This window comes from Sus scrofa, chromosome 6, assembly GCF_000003025.6.
Source record: "Sus scrofa isolate TJ Tabasco breed Duroc chromosome 6, Sscrofa11.1, whole genome shotgun sequence".
In the NCBI taxonomy this organism is placed as follows: domain Eukaryota; kingdom Metazoa; phylum Chordata; class Mammalia; order Artiodactyla; family Suidae; genus Sus; species Sus scrofa.
In genome coordinates this window covers 129,437,743-129,464,938 of record NC_010448.4, presented here as the reverse complement: position 1 = coordinate 129,464,938, position 27,196 = coordinate 129,437,743, and the positions used below count along the sequence as shown (strand labels likewise).

The 27,196-nt window shown below is 41.9% G+C and overlaps 1 protein-coding gene across 2 annotated transcripts in view; it reads left to right on the top strand.

Moving 5' to 3' along the window:
* The window catches only part of SAMD13 (sterile alpha motif domain containing 13), a 44,379-nt gene continuing 42,059 nt past the window's right edge, over positions 24,877-27,196 (top strand). For both annotated transcript variants that reach the window (XM_021096359.1, XM_021096358.1), the window contains exon 1: positions 24,877-24,968. In XM_021096359.1, the coding sequence (XP_020952018.1) occupies positions 24,959-24,968 (10 nt within the window). In that variant the 5' untranslated portion in view covers positions 24,877-24,958. The remainder of the gene's footprint in view (positions 24,969-27,196) is intronic.

Sequence of the window (27,196 nt, the reverse complement as noted above, 5' to 3'; positions counted from 1 at the left end):
TTATGTATCTCCCTGGATTATCGTGAAGAGTAAATAAAGAACTAAGGTGCATACACCTAGAGGGCATTTAAAAAATGGTAGTTACGAGGATGATAACCATATGAGGATGGCACCTTGAAAATGACATTCAGTTTAGGTTGGGACATAACACCAGCACAGATCGTGAAGCATTCTCCTCTGGCCAGAATGCAGGACCTTTTGAAAAATGCTTAAAAAGGTCTTGCTGCAGTTAGTCTAAACTAAGTTTTTCCTGCTCTAACTGCCCACTAGTTATCTTTACACCTTTTAAGTCCAATAACAGGCAGCTCAGACTTGATATATTCAAATTTAGGCATCTTTTTGACTCTCACATCACCATGTCCTCTTTGCTGTGTATTTTGATGTTGCCTATGTGTCCTATAAGCCAGCAGCCTGAGAGTCACCCTGAGGCCTTCCCCCACTCTCTGCCTCCCTAATATTTCATCTCCTGAATATGCCCTGAATCCTTCACCTCAGAACTTCCTGGCCACCATTGCCTTATCCAAAGCCTCACCCCCTCTCCCCTGCACTATTGCCATCACCTCCTAGCACCCTTACTCTCTGATCTTTTACTCTCTGCTCCACCCTCCAGACATTCTTACCACTCTCTCATCATTCTAAGAAGCAATTTGATTACGTCACTTCTCTGACTAAGCCTTGCAAGGTACTCCCTATCAATAAATGGATTATCTCTAAACTCCCAGGCCAGGAGTACAGGTTCTCAACACTCTAACCCAATGATGAGAAACTCCTGTCATCTCAAGAATATTGTGGGAGCCAGACTCCAAGATGGTCCACTGTGATCCCCACCTCCTGATGGTCATGGCCTTTGGCAGGCTTCTCCCACATTGTACCAGGGTTGGTCTGGGTGACCAACAGAATGATAATAACATAGTCACTTCTGAGATTAGGTTATAAATGACTAAGGCTTCTATCTGGGACTGTCTCCCTTTCTCTTGAATTACTCGCCCTCCAGGAAGCCAGCTGCCATGTCATGTAAGTAACCCTATGGAGAGGTATGGTGAGGAAGTGAAACATCCTGCTAGTCACAAGAGTGAGCTTGGATATTGCTTCTCCCACCCCTTCAGATGACTGCAATCCAAGAAAACACTTGAGAACAATTTCATGAGGCACCATGAGGCAGAACCATCCAGTGAAGACTCTCCCAGATCCATGATGTTCAGAAACTATGTGAGATCTCAGACATTTATTACTGTAAGCGGCTGTTTCAGAGTAATTTGTTATGCAGCAATAGATAATTAATAGGAAAAACATCTTTCTCTTGTACATTCCTTTATACGTGGTACCTGCTTGTCCATTGCCACCATGCAAGCCTCAGCTTAAAGAGTCACTTAAGAAAGCTACTCCTCCTCCCCACCCTTCCTGCTCTGTCATTTGTGTTCACATAACACCTGGTACTTAATGCCACTGTGGCACATGTCACACTTCCCTCTATGGTAGTCCGAATAATGGTCCCCCAAAGATGTTAATGTCCAGAACATAGCAATGTTACCTTACATGGGAAAAAATGGACTTTGTAAGTGGATTAAGTTAAGAATCTTGAGATGGGGAGTTTTCCTGGATTGTCTGGGTGAGCCGATCATCATAGAGCCCCATGTAAGAGGGACCCAGTAGAAGACAGAGTAAGGGGAGAGGGTGACATGGTCTTGGAAGCAGACACTGGAGTGATGTATCCTGAAGATGGAGGAGGGGGACACAAGCCAAGAATACAGACAGCCACTAAAAGCTAAAAAAAAAAAAAAAAGGCAAAAAAACAGATACTTCTCTAGAGGCTCCAGAAGCATGTGGCCTCCTGACACCTTGATTTTAGACAAATAAGATCCATTTTGGATTTCTGGTCTCCAGAACTATAAAAGCACAAATGTACAAATGTATATTATTTTAAGCCACTGAATTTGTGGTCATTTGTTACAGCAGCTATAGAAAACGAATACATCCTGTATTTATCCCATCCCCACCCACCACATTACACTAGACAGTCAATTCCTTGAAGATCATGTCACATTAATCTGTTCTCAGGACCTAAAACAATGCCTGCCACACATTAACACTCAATAAATATGTGTTGGTTAGTCAAATAAATGAACTAGTTTAAACTTTTTAGGTTATAACTCAAATATTCCACTATATAGTCACCCCTCAGCAGAGGATTGGTTGCAGGACCCTTGCAGATATCAAAGTCCTCAGATGTTCAAGTCCCTTATATAAAATGGTGCAATATAGTCGCCCTCCGTATCCATAGATTTCTCATTTGTGGATACAAAAGCCAACTGTGTAATTAAATGTAATGTCTTCCTTCAAGCAATTTTGTTTTCCTGGTAAAAAGCCATTAATTTTCATAGGTCCAGACAGGAATATAATTCTGTATAGAATAAAATTCTCAAAGGTTTATTCTTGGAGCAAAATTGAATGTCAGAGGTTTTCCCTCAGGTGTGATGACTGAGGTGGTATATATTTCTGCAGTAGATCCTTCTTTCTTTAAGTGCTAGTCCTAAAAGAGGTATGAAACTGTGGGCAGAGGCCAATGAAGTAACTCAAATGTAAGTAAAGAGCTGGGATCTAGGGGGTAGCACCTGCATTTCTGGTCATTAGCATTTGATCTACAGAGATTGCCTCCACTCTGCCCTTAACTCTCCATGAGACCCAGAAAAAGCCACTTATTCTCAGTTTTTTTATGTATGGTTAAGTGGTTGATTAAAGTTCATTCAGTATTTCATTTAACAAATATTTATTGAGCACTTACTACATTCCAAGTATAGTTCTAGATGTTGAGAACATAGCTTTAAACAAAATTCCCTGCCCTCATGGATTCTAAAGGGGAAGCTAGACAATAAATAAAGTAAATGCAAAAATACATAGTATGTTGTGTGGTGGCAAATGCCTTGAAGGAAAATAAATAAGGAAAGGGATTCAGCGAACATAGGATTGGAGGTGGATGAGGAATTTAATTTTAGCAGGGTGGTCAGAGAAAGCTTTGTTGGAAAGGTGAAGTTTGAATAAGTCCATAGAAGGCTAAAGAACAAATCATCCAAATAATTGGAGGGAAAGTTTTCTAGGAGTGGAAACAGAAAGTGCAAAGGTCCTGAGGCAGGAGGATGCCTGGTATGCATCTATGTTCAAAGAATAGTAAGGGAGCCACATACATAGAATGTGACAATGGAATATTACTCTGACATAAAAAGAATGAAATTCTGCTATTTAAAACAAGGTGGATGGAACATCCATGTGCCACACCTGTGGCCCTAAAAAATCCAAAAATAATAAAAAGAAAGAAAGAAAGACAGGGAGGGAGGGAGGGAGGAAGGAAGAAATGGGAGCTGAGTCACAAAGTAAGGTAGGTACCATGTTGCTCTTTCTCCAATTTCGGAGAATATAGGGCATAACAAACTCACCAACCAAGCCTATGCCACTGTGTTGTGGTTAAAAGCTCAGCTCCAGTCTCTTCTAGGTCAAAATAGTCTATTTTCTATGGGGTTTTTCCCCTTCTCATTCCATCTGACATACATGGAAGGCATAGACAATGTTCGCAAGGGTGTTCTTTCAATTTGCTCCAGAAGGAGAAAGCTGTTTAGAGGCAGAACTGCTGTTCAGGTGATGAAGTTTAAGCTTTTGGGTTTTTCACATGTGTAAGCCTCTTCTAAGGCTCTATATTTAATTTTGTATTTGTACTTTGATTTTCCTTTCCTTAAAGAGGGACTCTTCAAATTGCACAAACTTTAGGACCAACCAAAGCTAGATCTCCCTGTATTTAGGAAGACAATTTCATCGTAGACCTCTCTTTGGAATAAAAATAACTGACTTTGGGGGAGAGAATTTGACACACCTGTCTGTTAAGCACACCTGGAGAGGGCTGGTCATTTATGCTGCAGAAAAGGAGCTGACCCTGCCCAGCTGACACTCTTTGGAAACGTAACATTATACAAAGAGAATTACGCAAGAAGAGTTTTATGTTTGTTCTTCCCAAATCTGTTTGGTCATAAAATCAGATGTGTTGCTCTTTAAATGGATAGATTCTTGGGCCTCACCCTAGATCTACTGATTCAGTCTCAGGCAGAGGGCCCAGGAATCTTTATTTTAAGAAAACTCCACCTGTGGAATGGTTTCTGAACCATAATTTTGAAATAATGAGACAATTCTGGTAGGAAGAGCAGCCTCAGCCACAGAATTTCTGAGCTGTTTGTAGCGGAGAGAGACACTCCATCAAGGATTTATATAGTCTGGGTAGCTCTTCTGCTATCCAGTAAAATGAAGGCCCAGCATTGGCTTCCTAAGACCAGGCCCAGGTAAGAGGAGATAGACTCCAAGATGCTGCCTTCAGGTGGCCTCCAAGGATGAGCTCTTGCTCCTCTTCCAGGAGGAGTACCACCTTCTGCACCTGCAGGGACCTGCATTGGAGCAGTGGGAATCTTTGCTTCTTGGACTCCCAGCTTTCACACCTGGCATGATTCTGGGGACCACCAGGAGAAGCTGAGGAGAGTGAGCAAGGACCTCTACCTATAGGACAGAGCTTCAATTTAAAGAGGCAGGGTGATGGGCTCAGGGTTACCCAACCAGAGGATTGGTAGATCAGGGATGATGCAAGCCTCAAAGCATCAGGGAGAAATAGGCTTAGTTCCACACAACTAAGAGAGTTTGTGTCACAGGGAATTAAATGCGCAGAGTCTAATCAATTGAAATGAAAAAAAGCTGAAGGCACTCATTTCTGATTAAGTGTCACACTCTGGTGGGGAGGAAGGAGATGGGGGATGGGGAAGCAAAATCCTACTCAGGACCTCTCTGCAGAGCTGCAGAATGGAGGGGGCAGGGATGCAGAGGGAGCCTGTGCAGTTGCTGAGAACACGTGGCATTACCACTTCCAGTCACGTGGGCCCCAAGAAGGCCTCCTTAAGCAGTCCATGAAAGGGAAGTCATTAAAGGAGAGAGGGTTGGGTGCTTCCTGGTGGCCTATAGGACTAGGTGCTTTCACTCCTACTGCCTGGATTCAGTCCCTGGTCTGGGAACTGAGATCTCACTTCAAGCTGCGACATGCCTCTACCAACAAACAAAAGAAAAAATGAAGGAGAGAAGGTGGAGAGGAAGCCTTGAAGAGGGGGTTAAGAGAGGGTCAGCAAGCCACAGTGAGTTAAGGAGGCTAATCCAGAGGCAGAACCTCACTCCCCGCTGACTGTGGTGGGATGGACCCCAAAGGAACCACTTTGATAAACTCTGTTACCTTATTCAAAGGAGCATAAACGGAGCCCCATGACCTTGTTTATCATTAAAGAGGTAACATAAGAAAGAAATATATTTCCTCTGATTCGCATGGCACCAACTTACAGGGATTAATAAAACAGTTTAAATCTCTCACTAATACCTCGCAAATTTTGCAAATCTAGAATGTAGCAAGGAATCAGAGATGGATTAATACTTTGAGGACAAATGTACCAGAAGGAACATGAGGTGAAAGGACTGAGTCAGAGGCACTATCATCTTCTATTTTCAGAAAACAGCAGCCTTGGATACAAACCAAAAGGCAGGCAGTGTGCAGGCATTGGTCCTGAGACCAAGCCCACATCAATCTCTGGTCACAGCTGCACTCAGAGATAGTAAATCGCTCCTTCCCCATCTGAGGAACTAAGATAAAGACTGCATGACACCATAGTTCTTCCACAAAGAAAACTTGCACCAGTGGGCACTCTGCCTCTGGATTGAGACGCTTTCTGTCCTCCTTGTTGATCTGCAGCCTCTAATGCTAAATTCTTTCCCAGCCAGAAGCCTGCTTGCCATACTAATTGCCTCTGGAGGTGCTCATCATTCGAGAACTCTCCTAACTTGGCTCAGTGGAGGCAGAGGCATAACCCAAGCAAGAGCCTTCACTCTCTGACTTCAAATTTGGCTTTGTTTTTCTTTCTTCTAAACCTGGATCCATGGCAACCCTGGCCATCCATCCATCCACATTCGTCTAAGCAGAAAGTGTCAGCACTAATGCCATGTGCTGGGTAGAAAGTGTCCAAGACATTGATGAAACAGATGTGAGTGTAGTGCTGCCACTATAATGGTAGAACCATGAACTTGATACCTCACTCTCTAAACCTCAGTGTCCTCAACTTTAAAATGCAGCTGAAGCTAGGTACCTTTTAGAGTTATATGGGGAATTAGAAATAATATGTAAATTACCTACAAAAGCTCCATAAGTGAGGAGTTCCCGTCGTGGCACAGTGGTTAACGAATCCGACTAGGAACCATGAGGTTGCGGGTTCGGTCCCTGCCCTTGCTCAGTGGGTTAACGACTCAGCATTGCCGTGACCGGTGGCGCAGGTTGCAGACGCGGCTCGGATCCCGCGTAGCTGTGGCTCTGGCATAGACCGGTGGCTACAGCTCCGATTGGACCCCTAGCCTGGGAGCCTCCATATGCTGCGGGAGTGGCCCAAGAAATAGCAAAAAAAAAGCTCCATAAGTGATATTTATTACCATTATTAGAGACTGTTAAAGGAGTTACTCAGATGACCCAGCAATCCCACTCTTGGGCAAAATTTTCCTTAAAAAGGACACATGCACCCGCATGTTCATTGCAGCACTATTCACAATAGCCAAGACATGGAAACAACCCAAATGTCCATCAACAGATGATTGGATTAGGAAGATGTGGTATATAGACACAATGGAATACTACTCAGCCATTAAAAAGAACAAAATAATGCCATTTGCAGCAACATGGATGGAACTAGAGACTCTCATCCTGAGTGAAATGAGTCAGAAAAAGACAAATACCATATGATATCACTTATATCTGGAATCTAATATCCAGCACAAATGAACCTCTCCACAGAAAAGAAAATCATGGACTTGGAGAATAGACTTGTGGTTGCCTAAGGGGTGGGGGAGAGAGTGGGATGGATTGGGAGCTTGGGGTTAATAGATGCAAACAATTGCTTTTGGAATGGATTAGCAATGAGATCCTGCTGTGTAGCACTGAGAACTATGTCTAGTCACTTATGATGGAGCATGATAATGGGAGAAAAAACAATGTATTCATATATGTGTAACTGGGTCATCATGCTGTACAGTAGAAAAAAAATTTTATTGGGGAAATAATAAAAAAATTTTTTAATAAAAATAAATAAATAGAACAAGGGTAATTAAAAAAAGGAGTTACTCAGTATACCTGAATACACTGAAGTTTACAGTGTAGTGCTATTAGCACTCTAATATAAAAAAACAGGGGGTGTTATGAAAGAGCAGAGGGGAGGCTTCTAAACCAACACTGGGTGAAGATGCAAAGTGAAGTTTCAGGAGTTCCCCTCGTGGCGCAGTGGTTAACGAATCTGACTAGGAACCATGAGGTTGCGGGTTCAGTCCCTGCCCTTGCTCAGTGGGTTAAGGATCCGGCGTTGCCGTGAGCTGTGGTGTAGGTCGCAGACACGGCTCGGATCCCGCGTTGCTGTGGCTCTGGCGTAGGCCAGCGGCTGCAGCTCCAATTTGACCCCTAGCCTGGGAACCACCATATGCCGCAGGAGTGGCCCAAAGAAATAGTAAAAAGACAAAAATATATATATAATAATAAATAAACAAAGTGAAGTTTCAGAACTTTGAAGGATAGGTAGGTGTTAACTAGGTGAAAAGGTAAGCAGCGTGTTTCTGGGCAGGAAAGCAGCATGTACCAAGGCATGGAGGCATGAAATGCCATCAAGCACGATTTTGGAAGAAGGTCCATATAATGGAAATAAAGGAGGGGTTAAGGGGAATAGATGGTGCGAATGGATGGCCATGACACAGAGGGATGCTCGGGGGCCAGAGCATGAAGGGCCTGTGTGCTAACCCAAGAGGGTTGAACTCACAGTCTTGATGCTGGGGAGAGACAAGGAGAATTTTACGTAGAAAAGTACGATGTATTAGTGTTAGGACAGAAGTAAATTGGACAGTTAGTAAGTTGGCTAGAAGTCAAACTAGTGGCAAATGCTTAAGTGCCAGCTGACAATGTGAATTCCAGGGCTCATTTAAAGACCTGCTTCAGAGCAATGATGTCATAAGAACCTGCATTTTAAAATTTAGTGCCTCAGTATAAATCTTCTTCAGAGTAAATGTGAAGAATAATTTGAGGAACAATTTTGAGTAATAAGAGTACGGGCTCTGGACTCAAACTGTCCATGTTTGAAACAAGTTCCTGCCACTTCCCAGCCAAGTGATCTTGGGCAAAGTATTTAACCACTGTGGGCCTCAGTTTGCCCATCTGTAAAATAGGAATAATAATAGTCCCTGCCTCAAATAGAAGCTGTGAGGATTGTTTAGTGCCTGGGGAGATCCCGTGGTGGCTCAGGACACAGGTTCAGTTCCTCCACTCGATAAGTGGTTTAAGGATCCAGCATTGCTGTGAGCTGTGGTGTAGGTCGAAGACATGGCTCGGATCTGGCGTTGCTATGGCTGTGGTGTGAGCCGGCAGCTGCAGCTCCAGTTCGACCCCTAGCCTGGGAACTACATTATGTCATGGGTGTGGCTCTAAAGAATAAAAAAGACAAAAAAAAAAGAACAGTGACTGGACAGAGTAAGCACTCGTTAGTAGTGACCAGTAATTAAGGGTGCAGTTGGTATGGGAAGGCCGTTTGGCTTCCAAGTCACTCTCCATGAGATGGTCACCTTCACTGACTTCTTGGCTCTGACCCTATGGACAAGGATCAGCTGTCAGTTAAGCCACAATTAAGTCACAATCACTCCCAGTTACTCAGTTTATGTAAAAATAGCATTTGCAATACTCACTTGAGCATCAAGGTCGATTGTTAAGCCACAAACAGCACAATTATTTTAAGCACCATGGGCCAAATCTATATTCTGTCATACTTAGGGTTTTTTTTTTCTTTTTTATTCCCATCCATTTCTTAAAATATAAGACATTCAGTGCTTGCAAAATAACATATGCAATACGTATGCAAAGTATGGTGTCAGACCCATGAAATCACTCTTCTGGAGCATAGCCAGTACCACTGGGCTTGCTATGGTCCGAATGTTTGTGCCCCCCCCCCCTAAATTTGTATGTGGAACTCCTAACGCCCAAAGTGATGCTATTTGGGAGGTGATTAGGTCATGAAAGTGGAACCTTCTCGAAAGGGATTAGGGTCTTTATAAAGACCCTTCTGTCATGTGAGGACATATTGAAAAGAACCAGGAATGAGCTCTTACCAGACACCAAATCTGCCAGCACATTGATTATGGACTTCCAACATCCAGAACTGTGAGAAATAAATGTATGTTGTTTATAAGGTACTTTGTTATAGCAGCCCAAATATCTAAGCCAGTGAGCCTTGTTAATCTGCATGTCTCACCCTCCCCACCAGAGGCAACAACAAGGCTGAATTGTGCTTATTGTTCCTTTGCTTTTATTTATATGTTATTATTATGCATCTTTAAGCATCATATTGGACTTTTAATTTTTTTGAATTTTATATCAATAACATTCCATACTCAGTACTGTGTAATAACCTACATAAGAAGTTGAAAAGGCATGGATATATGTATGTGTGTAACTGATTTACTTTACTGTACACCCGAAACTAACACAACTTTCTAAGTCAACTTGACTCCATTGAAATTTATTTTTGAAATAAATAATGATTTGCAATGTATGAATTTGTCTGCCACTTGCTTTCTCACTCAATATCATGTTGATCCATGTGCCTGTGGTTTGTTCATTTCACTGATAGATATTATTCTGCAGTACCATGAGGATTTGGGTTATTTTCAGGGTTGTGTGTGTGTATGTGACTTTGAACAACGCTGCTATTATGCAAGTGTTTCTCTAGTGTATTATATAAGTTTTCTATTGCTGTTGTAAAACATCACCTCAAAATTAGACATTTCAGTGGCTTAGAACAACAGAAATGTATTACCTTAAAAGATCTGGAGGTCAGAAGTCTGGAATGGGTCTCACTGTGATAAAATCAGGGCGTTGGTGGGGTCATGTTCCTTTCTGGAAGCTCTAGGGGAGCATTGTTTTCTCCCCTTTTCTAACTTCTAGAGAATGCCTGCATTCTTTGGTTTGTAGTCTCTTCAATCTCCAAAGCCAACCATGGCTGGTAACATCTTTCTTATGTGTTATCTCTATGGTTTTGCCTCTCCTGCCTCCATCTTCTGCTGTCACGGTTCATTGCAATTATTGGGCCCACCTGGATAATCTAGGATATGCTCCTCATTTTATGATGAACTGATTGGCAACCTGAAATGTACCTGCAAACATAATTCTCCTTTGCCATGTAACCTAACATATGCACAGGTTCTGGGGATCAGGTCATAGATGGATATCCTGCAGTAGCAGGTATTAGTCTGTCTATCACAGTATAAACCTAACTGTGCAACTGCTGAATAATAGAGTATGTAGAGCTTCAACTTGATATGATAATGTTGACTTATCTTCCAAAATAATCATACTAATTTATACTCACACCAACAAAATAAGAGTTCTGATTGCTCCACCCCTCACCAACACATCCTGCTCAGACTATTAAAATTTTGTCAATCTGGTGGGTGTAAAAACTGTATCTCAGAGTTTTAATTTCTATTTTCCTAATATTGAGCCTGAATATTTTAACATGTTGGTTTGGCCATATGGGTTCCTTTTTCTGTGAAATGCCTGCTTTTCCATTTGGTTGCAAGCTTTTTTCCTGAAGTTTGTAGAGATTCTTTATTTTTCCAGATGTTAATATTTTGTCAGTTAAATGTGCAACAAATACCTTTATTTGTGGTGTGTTCTGATGAAAGTTTCTAATATTATTGTGCTCAAATTTCTTCAATATTTTTCTTTACCAATTACATTCTTGCTTTTTTTTTTTTTTTTTTTTTTGGTCTTTTTGCCTTTTCTAGGGCCTCGTCTGTGCCATATGGAGGTTCCCAGGCTAGGGGTACAATCAGAGCTGCAGCCGCCCGCCTACACCAGAGCCACAGCAACTCAGGATCCAAACCACGTCTGCAACCTACATAACAGCTCACAGCAATGCCGGATCCTTAACCCACTGAGTGAGGCCAGGGATCGAACCCACAACCTTATGGTTCCTAGTCAGATTCATTAACCACTGAGCCACAACAGGAACTCCTCTTGTGTCTTATTTAGAAAATTCTTTCTGATCTTGTTGTCATAAAGAAAGTCTCCTGGAGTTCCCGTCGTGGTGCAGTGGTTAACGAATCCGACTAGGAACCATGAGGTCGCGGGTTCAGTCCCTGCTCTTGCTCAATGGGTTAACGATCCGGTGTTGCCGTGAGCTGTGGTGTAGGTTGCAGACGCGGCTCGGATCCTGCATTGCTGTGGCTCTGGCGTAGGCCGGTGGCTACAGCTCCGATTCAACCCCTAGCCTGGGAACCTCCATATGCCGCAGGAGCGGCCCAAGAAATGGCAAAAAGACAAAAAAAAAAAAAAAGAAAGAAAGTCTCCTGTATCTTCGTGCAAAACTTTATAAAGTTTTTCCTTTCATAGTTAGACTTTAGGAGTTCCCGCTGTGGCACAACCAAATCGGCAGTGTCTCTGGAGCACCAGAAAGTAGGTTCAATCCCCAGCTCACACAGTGGTTTAAAGGAGCTGGTGTTGCTGCAGCTGGGGAGTAGGTTACAGCTGTAGATTGAATCTGATCCCTGACCTTTGAACTCCATATGTGACGGGGTGGCCAAAAAAGAAAAAGACAAACAAACAAAAAAACATAGTTATGACTTTAATCTACCTGAAGTAGATGATTTTTGGCATAATTAAGGCAAAGATCCAATTGCATTGTATTTTTCTCCCATGAGGATAACCAATTGTCCCAGTGTCAAGGATATTTATCCGTAATGCCATTTCCATCATATATTAAGTTCCTTCATATGCCAAGCTTCATATTCAGGGCTTGCTGTTATATTCTTTCGGCCCATTTATCTCTCCCTATGCCAGTTTCATAGTGTGCTCAGTAGAATACCTTTGTAATACATCTCACCGTTTGATAAGACAAATTTCTACTACCTTTGGTCTTCTTTCAGGGTACCTTAGCTATTACTCATCATTTATATTTACCCAAAGTTTGCTTTTTTCCTACTCAACTTTAGAATTATTTTGGGGTTTTTTTGTGCTCAGATTTTCTTTCTCAGATCACTTTCCTTCTTGATGCTATCCATAGAAATTCCTTTATGAAGAGTTTATTGAGGGAGTTCCCATTGTGGCTCAGCAGAAACAAATCTGACTAGCATCCATGAGTATGCAGGTTCGATCCCTGGCATGGCTCAGTGGGTTAAGGATCTGGCATTACAGTGAGCTGTGGTGTAGCTCACAGAGGTGGTTCAGATCTGGCATTACTGTGGCTGTGGCATAGGCAGACAGCTACAGCTCTGATTCAACCCCTGCCTGGGAACCTCCATATGCCGAGGGTGCAGTCCTAAAAAGACAAACAAACAAACAAAGAGTTTATCGAGGAGTTGTCGCCATGGAGCAGTGGGTTAAGACTCTGACTGAAGCGGCTCATGTTTGAAGGTGCAGGTTCAATCCCCACCTGACACAATTGCATAAAGGATCCAGCATTGCTGTAGCTGCATCATAGAATGAAGCTGTGGCTCGGATTCAATCCCTGTCCCGGGAACTTCCATATATTCAACTTGTTCAAGTGTTTATCTAAACTACCTCCATTTTGTCCCCATTTTGAAAAATAGTTGTGGCAGAGAATGTATTTATCAAATAGCCACATGGTTCTCTTCATTTCTCAATCTCTTTTGCAGTTAGCTTAGGACTTTGTGACTCATTCTGACCAAAGGACTGCCTGGAAGTGACATGTTTCACTTCCAGACAAAGGCAGTTAGAGCATGTGCTTCTCAATGTCTCTGTCTCTCCTGAAATGAATGATCTCATAGCTCCTACAGCTCTGAGTAATGCTGCTGCAGAGCAGAGCCACTTTTCAGCCTGAGAGCCTGAGTGAGTGTGTGGAACAGAGAATCCACCGAGCTTTACTGGATGCATAATATGAGAGGTAAAAAATTCTATGTGAGGGTTACTATCCTTTGACACATTAAAAATATTCTCACACAATCTTTTGTCTTCCATTTTTGTTGCTGAGAATTCAACTGTCTCATTGTCATCCTTTTGCCAGTAACCTCTATTTTTTTCTTTGGCTAATTTTAATATCTTTTCTTTGTCTTTGGCATTCTGAAGTTTTACAACCGTGTGTTTAGGGGGGTGTGCGTCAGTTTACATTTACCTCACTGGGGATCCTTTGGGTTTTAGAATCTGAGGTTGCTATCTTTCATAATTCTAAAAACGTCTCACTCATTGTCTCTTCAAATATTGCTTTAACTCCTCCCCTATCGTGTTCTTTTGAAATTCTAGTGGGAGGCATATTGAATCGTCTCATTCTGTCCTCCGTAACTCTTAATCTCTGTACCATGTTTTCCAGCAATTCTTTCTCTGAACTATGTTTTGTGTAAGGTCCTCCATTTAAGCTTATGACTCCCCACTTCTCTCCTCGGCTACAGGATCCTCTGCTGTTAATTCTTCCACTGGGTTTTTAATTTCAATCATCTCCTTTTTCACGTCTAAAATTTTTATTTTGTTTTTCCTAAAATTCTTAATATTTTTAAATAGCCTCTTTCTCCTTGCTCACATTTTTCTTTAACATGTTAAATACACTTGTTTACTTTTAAATTCATCCAAGCATTTGAAAGGTGACACATATTTTATCACTCATGTTAAGCACTTCAGAGGAGTCCTCTGTATTTGTTTTTTTGTTTGTTTGTTTCTTTGTTTGTTGCTTTTTAGGGCTGTACCCACAGTATATGGAAGTTCCCAGGCTAGGGGTCAAATTGGAGCTACAGCTACAGGCCTATGCCATGGTCACAGCAACTCGAGATCGGAGCCACATCTGCGAACTACACCACAGCTCACGGCAACACTGGAGGCCAGGGATCAAACCTGCATCCTTATGATACCAGTCAGATTCATTTCCACTGCTCCACAATGGGAATTCCCAGTCCTCTGTATATTTTAACTTAATATTTTTATTGCTTCTCATTGCTTAAATATTAGGATACAAGAAACTTACCACTGGATGCTCCCTTGCCCTAGGTGTCTGACCCTGCATTCAGTTTCATTATGGGTACAGCTTTTACTATTCAAGATCCATTATTGCAGATAAACTGGTATCACCCTATGGCTGCTATTTACAGTTTTTCTCCTGCTGCTGAGTTTACCTCTAATGGGCCATATTTCTACAGAAAACGTCATGAATTTTACTTGGTGGTCTACAATTATTTCTAACTCTTGGAGACTTACCTTCTCCTTTTCATATCTCTGGACAGCTGCTGTGTTTTGGAGAATGTCCAAAAGTCTGACCTTTGGATAAGGGGATGAGACTGTACAAACTTCTGCTTCTTAATACCATCTGCCTGGGAATAAAAATCTCTGGATGGGAAGAAATAAAGGAAGGATGAAGATAAGTTTTGGGAAATTGGTGTATATGTACATCCCCCTCTAGAGAACGTGAGGGCAGGTATCTTGTATTCCAATGATGAGTTTTCAATGATTAGGGGCAGTTTAAACAGATTGTAGAGCTTTTATCTACTTATTGTTATAAATCCTGGCTTATCAACTATGTTAATATTATCGTGCATTTTCTAACTGATTTATGGCTTATAATCAGGTATCAGTAAAAGACACCACCACTCTTGCAAACTCTCTAGACTAGATCATTGCAGCAGTGTTCATTTCATGTGACAAAACAGATCCCATGATTTTAAAAACAAACAAACAAAAAAACCCTAGATTTGTTTTCAGGTATACACTTGGCACTTCCTATAGGTGTGATGGCCAACAGTACGGGGGGTATGAATCTCAGGTACAGCAATGTTCGAAAGGAATGTTTACTTTACCAATAGTTACAAGTTTTCATTTAAAGATATGGATGTGTCTTCAGTATCCGCACATCAAACTTACATTAGTCTCTTATCAAACTTTCTACTGTCCAACTGTTGGATTGCAGCCCACAGGCCTGCAAGTCCTGTACTTGCCCAGCCTTGAAGAGAGAGCCTGGAGTCAGCAACAAAGACACCCATGGTTTAATGGATAGATAATCTTCCATATCTTAAGCCAGGTCCTAGAGCGACACCCCACTGTGTGTGGTGGAAGGCTGCAGGGAGAGGGAGGTTACTGGTTATAGGTTGGCTCATCAGTTACCAGGGAAACCAGCAGAGGAGCAGCCCCACCCATCACCACCCCTTTGATAAACTATCACAGTGGAGAGACAGTTCTAATCTAAAGGTAGAACAATCTCTTGCTGGGGCAGGCGGCAAGTTCATAGGCTTTTACTGATTAGGCTCTGATTAAGAGGGAAGTTCAGTCAGGTGAGTAGCGTAGAAGTGGGGACATACAGAGAGCAAGAGAAAAGCCATCTTGGGGGACCTGACACTACACTTACCCATAGCAAATCTTGATTGAGAAAACTAACAGTTACAAAACATTGTTGAAAGAAATGCAGTGTATCTGTATTAGTTTCTTAAGGCTGCCATATTAAAGTACCACACACTATTAAAACAACAGAAATGTATTCCCTTATAATCTAGAGGCCAGAAGACTGAAATCAAGCGTTGGCAGAGCCAAGTTTCATCTGGTGTGTCTTCCTTGCCTCTTGAAGCTGCATGTGGCCCCAGGTGTTCGTGGCTTGAAGCAGCACAACTCCAGCCTACACCTCCCTCTTCCTGTAACCCAGCAGGACCCTATGGGGCCCTCCTGGGGCAGCCCTTCCCCCATACCCTCTGCTTTAGCTCCTCTCTGAAGTATCTAGATAACAGTCTCTGATGCTAACAGTTTGTGATGCACACTTCCTGAGCTGTTTCACAAATGTGAAAATCTGCTCCTCCCCCCATGGAAGATTTTTTAACTGCTTGAAGACCTACAGCACAGAGCACTCAGGCCTCCTGGAGCCTAAGGACTGCTGCCTCGCCATCAGCCAATCAGAGAATTGTGCACTCTTACCTCCCTCACTTCGCTTTTAAAAATGCTTTTTATGTGGTAATCTATGTGGACAAAGAATCCAAACGAGAATGGATATAGGCATATGTATAGATGAATCACTATTGTACAGCAGAAATTATCACAACCTTGTAAATCAACTCTACTTCAATAAAACTTAAAAAAATTTTTAAAGGTGGGAGATCCCATTGTGGCTCAGTGGTAACGAACCAGACCAATATCTGTGAGGCCTCGCTCAGGGGGTCAGGGATCTCGTGTTGCTGTGGCTATGGTATAGGCCAGCAGCTGCAGCTCTGATTCAACTCCTAGCCTGGGAACTTCCATATGCCACAGGTGTGGCCCTAAAAAGCAAAATAAATAAATAATAAATAAATAAATAAAATTCTAAAAATGGTTTACGATTTTGGTTTGGGGAGTTTGGGCTTTTGCGGGGGCACGAGCCACCCACTTCCTTGCTTGGCCCTGCAATAAACCTTTCTCTGCTCCAAACTCTGATGATTTGTTTGTTTGGCCTCACTGTGCTGTGCATACTCACTGTGCACACAAACTTGTGCTAACTGACACCTGTGCCAATTCTGTTTCCATTTAAGTTGCATTCTAAGGTACTCAGATTAGGGCTTCAACATGTCTTTTGTGGGGATACAGTTCAACCCAATAACCGCATTTATTTCTCCAAAGAGAGGAGTTTATCTTCCAAAAGGGGGCTTAGATCATACTGTCTTAGAACCACAGGAATCTGTTTTTTCTGGACTGCTTTGGATGCTAGCTTTTCACTTTTTTTTTTTTTTTTTTCTTTTTTTCTTTTTAGGGCTGCACCTATGGCATACGGAAGTTCCCAGGCTAGGGGCCTAATCAAGGCTACAGCTGCCGGCCTACACCACAGCCATAGCAATGCCAGATCCTTAACCCACTGAGTGAGGCCAGGAAGCAAACCTGCATCCTCATGGACACTAGTTGGATTTGTTTCTGCTGCACCACAATGGGAACTCATGCTTTTCACTTTTCATTAAGCAGTGCTAGGAGAAATAGCTTAATGAGTGCCAAAAATGTATTTACTAATAAAATTCATTAAGAACTTTGCCCCATTTGATTCTTTTTTTTAGAACTCAGTGTTACAAAAAATGTCCCTCTGACTAACTTATAGATTTTTGCTTAGAGTCAATGAGAACCATATATCTGATTATGTGGGTTTGTTTTTTTTTTCTCGTTTCGGTTGCCAGGAAGCTCAAAAATTCAGCCAAAACTCAATTGTAATAATTTTGTAGGATACTGCAGCTACATATCTGTAATTTTATTTCTCCTCTAGTATTCATATTTTGTTTTTATTTGGATGTTAAATAATTTTTAACATTGCTTCTTATATTATTAAAGTCACTTGAGTACTTTGTTAAAAAAATGTAAGTAATAGCAGACTTCCCATGTGGCTCACAACAAATGGAGGTAACAGGTAGAAAAAAAAAGAAATAAATAAATCTCCATCTCTCTCCCTCTGTCTCTCTCACTTTCTTTCTCTCTTTTTCATTCACAGCAGATTTTCCTCTTGTCCCAGCTTATCCATCACTGAATGACTGACCCATGATTATGAGCCATCAACATTCTATACTCCAGTTTACATTTTAAGCAAATGATTCAAACAGTACCCAGGTAAACAGGGAGGGGGCGGCAAGACAATGACTTTATTTATTTATTTATTTATTTATTTATTTTGTCTTTTCTTGAGCCACTCCCACGGCATATGGAGGTTCCCAGGCTAGGGGTTGAATCAGAGCTATAGCCACTGGCCTGTGCCAGAACCTCAGCAAGGCGAGATCCAAGCCGCATCTACAACCAACACCACAGCTCATGGCAATGCTAGATCCTTAACCCACTGAGCAAGGCCAGGGATCAAACCCGCAACCTCATGGTTCCTAGTCAGATTCGTTAACCACTGCGCCACGACGGGAACTCCAACAATAATTCACTTTATGCCCAAGCAAATCAGTTAGATCTCAGTGACTTCTTTCAAAGATTAAAAAAAGAAGCCCCACTCCCACCCCAATAGCATGGGACCCACACAACAGTAAAAGGGAAAAGAAATCTGGAAAAGCTGAGGAAATAAACAAGGAAAAGAAAAATAAATCACCGAAAATCACACTAAGAGCACCAAGGAGTAGAACTTAAGTGGAAGAAAATTCAACATGGAGGACAACCTATTGAAAAAAATGCCACAGAATTTAGCAGAGCATGACAGAGAATGAAGGTGATCACAGAGAAGATGAAAGACATGGACAACAGACAATGGAGAAGTGACCTATGAACAACTGCTGTCTTTGAAGATGTGACTGGATAAATGGAACTGAAAACATTTACATAATAGAATTTTCTGAAATAAAGCAGATTTTAAAATTACACATCAAAAGAGCTTACCTCATTCCAAGAAAATTTAATAAGAGCTTTTTCCTAGAACTTCAAGGATTGGGGAAAAAAAACCTACAGTCATCTAGGCAGAGGGGAAAAGGTCATCTTCAGAAACAAAGAAATTAGACATATTCCAAGCACTGTTAGATGCTAGAAGAAAATGGAACAGCGGTTAATGAATATGAAAGGGAAAAATATTCTATACCTGGTCTAACCACCTTTCATGTGTAAAAATTCCCAAATATGTAAGAATTCAAGAAATATAACATTTATGCACTTTTGAAAAATATATCAGGAAAAAACTTCAAGACAATGAATAGATGAGTAACAGTAATGAATCCATGAATGAGAAAGTCATGGGGTACAAAATGTCTGAATCTATTTATGCATAAATTATGTTTAAATAATCAGGATTCTAAGTCATAAAAATTAAATATTGTTATAATGCTCAAAACAAAAATTACATAATGCAAAGAATATTTTGATGATAACAGGATGAAACAATAATCATATTTGCTCTCCAAACTAAAGAAAAATGAAAGAGAAGAAGACAGCCTAAGAGAATTAATTTTGTCTTTCATCACCACCTCATTTCTAAGGTAAATTGAGCAATATAAATCTAGCATGTTATTTAATACACCTTACCACTACTAATTGCCAGAGTGTGGTAGGTGACCTTCTAAAGGGGCTCCCAGTGGTCCTCACCTCTTGGTATTCATGCCCATATGAAGACTGGATGTAATGACTTGCCAGTAACAAAAAAATGTGGCAAAATGATGAATTCATTCAGTAATTTTGAAATTAGGCTATAAAAAACTTCTGTCTTACTTGCAGCCTTTCTCTGATTCTTCTCACATAAGTGCTTTGATAAAACTGGCTGCCATGTTGTGAACTGCCCTATGGAGAAGCCACACGGCAGGAAACGGATGCTGTCAAGGGCCCATAAAGAACTCATCCTATCAACAACCTCAAGGGTCAGCTTGAAAGCAGATCCACCCCATGTCAAGCCTTCAGAATGAAGCTCAGATAAACATCTGTGAAAATTGAAGTAGTGAAAACCCTGAAGCAGAGGACTCCTGCTTAAGCCATACCAGGCTTCCTGACCCACAGAAAGTCCAAGATTTAAAAAAAAAAAAAAAAAAAAAAAAAAAAGCTTGTTGTTTTAAGTTGTTTAGTTTGGGGATAGATAACTAATACACAGAGGAAGATAAAAATAAAAACAAAAACATGGATCATAAAGCAAAAACAAAGAAACAATAAGGATTCAAAATATTAACCGGACAACAGATAAGATTAAACATATCTAATTAAACTAATTTCAAATGGATAAACTATTTTGAAAAATAGTAAGTCACTTTATAATAGCAAAGGATACAGCTCAAAATTGTCCCCAATCCCAGAATTTTCCCATATCAAATAACAGCATTAAAATGCATAAAGCAAAACTTCAAAAGATAAAAGAACAAAATGAAATGTTAGATTTCAGAGAATTTTTTAAAATCTTGAAAAATCAAGAAAAAATATGTGTAGATATAAAGGATGTGAATAACATGATCAAAAGATTGATGATAATATCTGCTATATGAAAGATGATAAATACTTGTAAGTTCAATAGTTTGCAAAGAAAAAATACCAATATTTTAGATATTCATGTAACAGTTACAAAGAGAATCCTATGCACAGGAGAAAAAATACAGACAATACAGACCAAACATTTAATAGGAATTATTCTGGGAATAGATTTATTTATTTTTTACTTTCTATTACTTACTTCTAATTGCTTTAATTTTTTACTACATGCGTCATTTGTTTTCATAATAAATAAATAAAATTTTTAAAAGTTGCTTCTTGGAGTTCTCTTTTTGCGTTACAGGTTAAGCATCTAGCATTTTCATTGCAGTGGCCTAGGTCATTGCTGTGGTGCAGGTTCTATCTCTGGTCCGGGAAATTCCACATCCTGAGGGCGTGGCTCCAAAAAAATGTTCCTTCTCCTCTTTAGAATGTCCCTGAATAATTCCATTATCTTTCTTCCCTTTCTTGTGGGAAGAACTGTTTCATCTTCCTTCCAAGAATAAACAACTCAAAGTTTCATCTTCTCTGCAATGTTATTCCATCAATTATCCCCTCTGTTTTAAACTTCCATGTTTCTGCTTCTAATGGCTTCTTCACTTCACACTATAAACATAGCTGTCTCTTGTCCCCAATCCCAGAGCAATGCTTTACATTAAGGGCCCCACTTCCTCCTGGTCTTCTTTGCCAAAATTTCCTCCCGCATCCTCCCTTTCTGCAATTACAAATCAATCTCTTCTAGACATATATTTTATTGAATCAATATTATTTACGAGGCTTTGTGTTAGAGTAATTACCATTCTTTCCCCAAAAGCCTCAACTCCAATAAGGGTTAACTCCATCAAGAAGATCAAGGGCAGAGGGAGAGAAAATTGTGCCCTCTAAGTAAGTCAGAGCTTCTCTGGCAAGAGCCATGTGTGGACACAGTCCAGGGCTGAGCCTTCCCCTACCAAGGGCTTCAACATTCCACCAACATGGATCAAGAGTCCACATAGTTCTCAGACCTCTTTGCCTCCATCCAGAGTCAAGGAGCCCAAACACTCATTACTAGTCTCTGTACTCATAGCCTTCCCATCACTTTATTTTTTGACTGCTTGGGGACCGATCTCAACATTCCCCTTATCCCTGTCTATGCAGGTCACCACAAGAAGCCCCGGACTCCCAGGTCCCATCTGAAATATTTTTCCCACAAGGCTCCAATATCCCCTAATCTGTCTTCACCTTCTAGCTTCCCCAACCCTTAAACACTTCAATGGTTCCCTCCGGAATTCACCAGTCCTCTTCCACATCACTTTTCATTGCCCACTTTAGTTCAAGCCACTGTTATTTCTTGCCTCAATTACTGCAATAGCTTCTAGCCTATTTGGCTTCCATCACTCTTCTGCATGATATATCCTAGAGAGAGCAGCCAGAATAATCCTTTATAAATATGCCTGACCATATGCACATTGAAGTATATGGAACCCCTGGCCACTGGGGACCTGCGGTATAGGACAGAGAATTCTCCTCAATATTCTTGAGCATCTATGTGGGAAAAGAATCTGAAAGAGAATGGATGTGTGTTCATGTATAACTGAATCACTTTGTTGTACAGCAGAAATTATCATAACCTTGTAAAACAACTATAATAAAACTTTAAAAAAGGAAAAAAAATTAATACACCTGACCACGTTAATACTCTGCTCAAAACTCTCCAGCAGCCACCCGTTTCATTGGGCATAAAACCCTCTAAGCCCTGCCTCCCCTGTTCCAAGCCTGTTCTTCTCATTCCTCCTGCTTCTCACCCCAGTTCTCTCCAAACCAGCCACACTGGCATCCTGGCTGTTTCTTGAAAACTCCAGGTATACACTTACCCTGTGACCTATGCCTAACTCTTCTCTCTCCCTTGAAATATTCTTCCCTTATAAGTCCCCAAGACCACACTTTTAGCAACTCCTGATCTTTCCTTGAATGCCACCTTCTCAAAAAAAAAAAAAAAATCACTATACTTAACATTTCAACCCACAGTCTCTCCTGCATTCCCAATCTCCTTTATCTTGCTTTATTTTATCATAACATTTGCCACTTTCTAATATATAGAATTTACTCATTTAGTTCATTATTTATTGTCTCCTCTCTCACATTCACACATTAGAATGTAAGCTCCATAAGGGCAATGCACGCTTTCTGTTTTATTTATTGATGTATCTCAACTATCTAGAATGGTGCCTAGTAAACAGTAGGTACTCAAATGATATTTGTTGTCTGAATACATTGTTTGTAGCCCTGTCAAACCCAATTCCCCTTTTAATAGCAGATACAGGGTAATATCCTCTTTAACATTGTGAAGGGAAGGTCACAAGCTGCCTGTACATGTATTTTTTTTAATTCAAGGCAATGCATTCGCTGTAATATAAAGGAGAACGTAAATGTCTGATTCAACATGGAACCACTCAGGCATGCCTAAACACACAAAGACACAATGAAGTGGTCAGATGTTGAATCCATCTGTAGAATCTCCATGGAATGGACAGCACAAAATGGACTGTACTGGGGATTCAAATTCCAAGAACGGCATTGCCATTTTACTGTATGCAAAACACTTTATGTTTATATGTAAAATAGATTCTAGGCTCAGGTAAATACAACAGATTTTTCACCTACATGAATGAGCAGTGGGACAGTCAAGTCACACAGGATGTGGGACAGTTCTTCACTGGGCAGAACTGTCTGGGCATTGACAGATGTCTAGTATCTTTGGCCCCATCAATTACATTCCAGTAGTTCCCTGTTCATAGTCACTGGGACAACTAAAATCACACTAGTAAATTTCCAAACCAACTCCTGGGGGGCATTTCCATCCCAAGAGATCTTGATCTGTAAATCCATCGGCCTCTTTTCTGTTGTCACTAGCTACCTCCCTATGGCATCTGGACTTGTTGACAAGCTCCTCCTCGCTTCTCTTTCCTCCCTTGGCCCTACCCTGCAGCTCTTCGTTCCCCCTCCCCCAATTCCAGCCTGGTGTCATTGTCTAACTCCTCACCTCCCCCTGCTCATCTCTGCTGCCCTTCCTTTTTTCTCTCCACTTTATCTTCAACAACCTTTCCCAACCTTTCATTGTCTCTCAGGTTCTACTTCTACACATGCTATCCAAATCCACACTTCCAACTGCCACTTTGTCTTTCACACATGGAAAGCCTCAGGTTAAGTATTCCAAAATCAGTCATTTTCCAAAATCTCTTATTCTGTCAGTTTTACCTATTTATGTGAATGACAGCATCCCCTTAATCTAGAAATGACAACCATCTTGCATCCCTATTCCTCACTTCCACATCCAATTGATTGTACTGCTCTGTCCATTTGCCCCATCAAGTGTCTCATATCTGCTTCCTTTTTTTTTTTTTTTTTTTTTTTGTCTTTTGTCTTTTTTTGTCTGTTGTTGTTGTTGTTGCTGTTGTTGCTATTTCTTGGGCCGCTCCCGCGGCATATGGAGGTTCCCAGGCTAGGGGTTGAATCGGAGCTGTAGCCACCGGCCTACGCCAGAGCCACAGCAACGCGGGATCCCAGCCGCGTCTGCCACCTACACCACAGCTCACGGCAACGCCGGATCGTTAACCCACTGAGCAAGGGCAGGGACCGAACCGCAACCTCATGGTTCCTAGTCGGATTCGTTAACCACTGCGCCACGACGGGAACTCCTGCTTCCTTTTTATCACTGGTTCAAACTATCATGACCTATAACTTGGAATATTGTCATAGCCTCCTAACTGGTACTTTTACTTCAATTTATCTTTTGAAACTTCCACAAAAGGAGTTTCAGCAGATATTAGTAATACTTATTAGTTTTTAGAAATGATATTATTTGCTCTTAGCATAGTGCCTGGCATTTAATAAGCACTCAATTACAATGTTTAATTGTAACATTTGTGTGTTCACTATATGTCAGACGCTATACTAAATGCTTCTCCTTTCTTTGAATTTACTTACCCCAGAACTAGCTCCAACATGGCAACACCAGAATTCTAGTTCTATTGGGCTTCCCAAGTCCCTGTTTTTGCTTTATTTTTGTTTTTTAATTTTTTGGATACAATTTTCTCACATTGTCTCTAGCCTAATCACAACCTTCTCATCAACCTCTATATATCTGTCCTTTCTGCCTTCCCACTCCATTCTTCCAACCTGTAGGTTCTTCTTTTGTCTTTACTTATGTCCATATTTAGTAAAGATCTATTATCAGCTATTGAAAGAAAGTCCTTCAGAGCAGGCTCCCCTCTTTCCTGCTCTGAAGCACTTTCTTGCAGTAGCTGATAATAGATCTTTACCCACCACATCTGGCATAGCCCTCCTTCTTCCCACTTCCAAGTGCTAAGGGAAGCGGTGGAGAGGAAAGGAATCGTGCAGAGGCGCCAACCTCCGCAGGTATAAACACCAAAAACTCCCTGCATCTTGAGTTTTTCTCTGCATAACTCAGGGATGCTTTATGGTTTTAATATAATGAATTAAGTAAGTAAAATATGCTTTGTAAACTGTAGAGTGAGCTACAAATGATAAAGTGCAATCATTCGCTCTCTCTTTGCATGCCCAAGGCTTCAACTGAGTAAGCAACAGAATAGCAGATGTGTGTTCAGGATGAAGGGAGAGTAGGCCCTAAATAATATGGACTTGGCCCGGGAACAATCTCCGCGTCATTACTGCCAAAACACAGCTTAAAAAAAAACTTCGTCAGAGTTGCCACGTGTTAGTAAGACAGGAAGAAAACAGTATTAGCCTGAAAAACCCCAGTTTAAATTATTTCTAGGAGTGTTTCCCACCCTCTTTTCCCAGGAGGTTTTAGCTCTTGCAAACGTCCTCCTTTGCATGCTCAAGGCCCCTTCCCGGCCTCCCAGCTCCCTAACGGCCCCAGCCCTCCAACCCCCTCCTGGCCCGCGGAGACTACAAGTCCCGGCGTGCCCTGCGCGCCCGGCCGGCTGCACTGGGGCTGGGCGCGTGGCTGCTGCCGAGCTCCGCGCGGGGGAGAGCCTCCCGGCGCCGGCCATGCGGGGAGGTAAGTGATCCGCTCGTGCTGCGAAGGCAGTGGGAATGCGCCCGCCCTGTCCCTCTCCAGGATGGAAGGAAACGAAGAAAGCCGCAAGAAAAACTGCCCTGCCCTCCCTCGTCTCTGTGTGTCCGGTGCTACTGCAGCTTGTTGCACCCACGAGCGTGGAATCTGTCACCCTGGAGTGGAATTAGGTGCAGAAGCGAGCCCTGCCCAGCGGAGAGCCCCCAGGGGCTGCGGGGCAGAGCTCGCAGGATGGGACCGGGTGGTGGCACGGCTCGGCTGGGCGCACAGCGAGTGCCACACCCCCACACTCCCTTTCCAAAGACGGGCTCCCCCGGGGTCTCCCAATCTCAAAGGCGAACACTTGCTTCTTGAAAGTCGTAGCCAGAAACTTTCCCCTCAGTCCACAGTGGCTCTCAGATGGGACTGCTAGTCCAAGAGAATCTCTGGCAGTCCCCTCTCCTACCCCCTGCCCTCTCCCGCACCGCCCCCTCTCCAGGCCCCTCCTCACTTTCCCTTGAGACGCTTTTGGGGACACGTTGAGTTTGGCCTTGCCCTCGGGCGACTTCTCCAGATTACTTTAGCAGCCAGGGTTGCTCTCTGCTTGGCCGGCCGGATCCGCCTGCGGGCCGATCCCCAGAGGCAAGGTGGTTCCTCTGGGAGAACACTGGCTCTTGGGGAAATAAATGCAGATCAGTAAAAGGAGCTGATTGAGGCACCAGTTTCCCGTCCTTTCCGACCCAGCTCCCCTCCTGAGCCCATTCCCAAGTGTCCCCTAAAGTTCTGCTCCAGAATCCCAGCAGCAAGAGGATCTCTGAAGTTATTTTAGCACATCCCATGATACCCTTGATTAGAAGGTCTTGTTGGTTTGCACCTCCGTCTTTCACCCTGCTTGTACACACCACACACACACACACACACACACACACACAGTGGGCACTACACATTCTGCAAATACACGAATGCCAACCCACTACACACACCACACATACTCTGCACATACAACACCCACTCATATTAACACAGCACACACTGCCTTTATGCTGCTGCACTGCACAAACATAGACACCACAGTACACACAAATACACATAATTTCTATTAGCAGAGAAGAAGGTTGATATCAGTTTGTTGGAGGGAGTGAAGAGGAAGTGGTTGAGTACTTGTATATATACTTAAACCCACAAATGTCAGTTTATTCCAAAGTTGGAAACTAGCTAAGTGAAAACTTCTCTTATCAGAATTTGTGGCTCATTTTTTTTTTTTTTTTAATGGGATTGATTTTTCACTTTCTGAAACCCATACCCTTGTCTAACAGGCAATCTTGATCATAGCAGGCAGTACAGGAAGGGATGTCCTTTTCTATGTGGAGGAAGTAATTCTTGGAGAAACTTCACAGAATCCTTCCTCCTGTGAATATATCTAAGGAAGAGTTGATATTAACTGTAATTTCTTTACATCTTATCTTGTTCTGAGCAGTGGCATGACAATGCCATCAAGACAAGATACTCATCCTTTGTGTGCAACCCCACCCCCACCCCAGCAATGCCAAATCTGAGCCGCATCTGCAACCAAAACCACAGCTCAGGGCAATGCCAGATCCTTAACCCACTAAGCAGGGCCAGGGATCGAACCTGTGTCCTCATGGATGCTAGTCAGATTCATTTCCACTGAGCTACAACGGGAACCTCAGCCCCCTTCCATTTGAATTTAGTTGGAAAACAGTTTAGAAACTTAAGGTCAAATCCAGAAGCATTATGGAATCTGTTGGTGAAAGAGCACTCATCATTTTGATCACTGGTGATAAACAAAACAAACAAACAAAAAAACCCCACCTATTTAACCCATGCTCAAAAAACAGTATTCAATATAGAAACATTTAAAATTCTGTCCTAAATTATTCTTGTTTGCTCTTTCAAGGGAGCAGTGGCAAAGATGGGCAGAGAGAGCACTAACATCTTCCTCAGTGATGATCTTTCAAGAAGTTGAAAAATTCTAATACCATTTCTGGGATACGTAAGGGGAAAAACTTTGGCTTTGAAATTCAGGTTGCAAGTTTAGATCATAGCTGCTGATCTTCTAGTGCCCTTAGAATTACTAAAGAAAAAAGAGACCAGTAGCTTGCTCCTCAGTTCAGCTTGAAGTCTACTAAGTATACAGCAGCAGATGACATTTCTAGGATCCTTCTTGGGACACTTGTTCTCTGCCCTACCTTGAGAGGTTTTGTTGACATCTT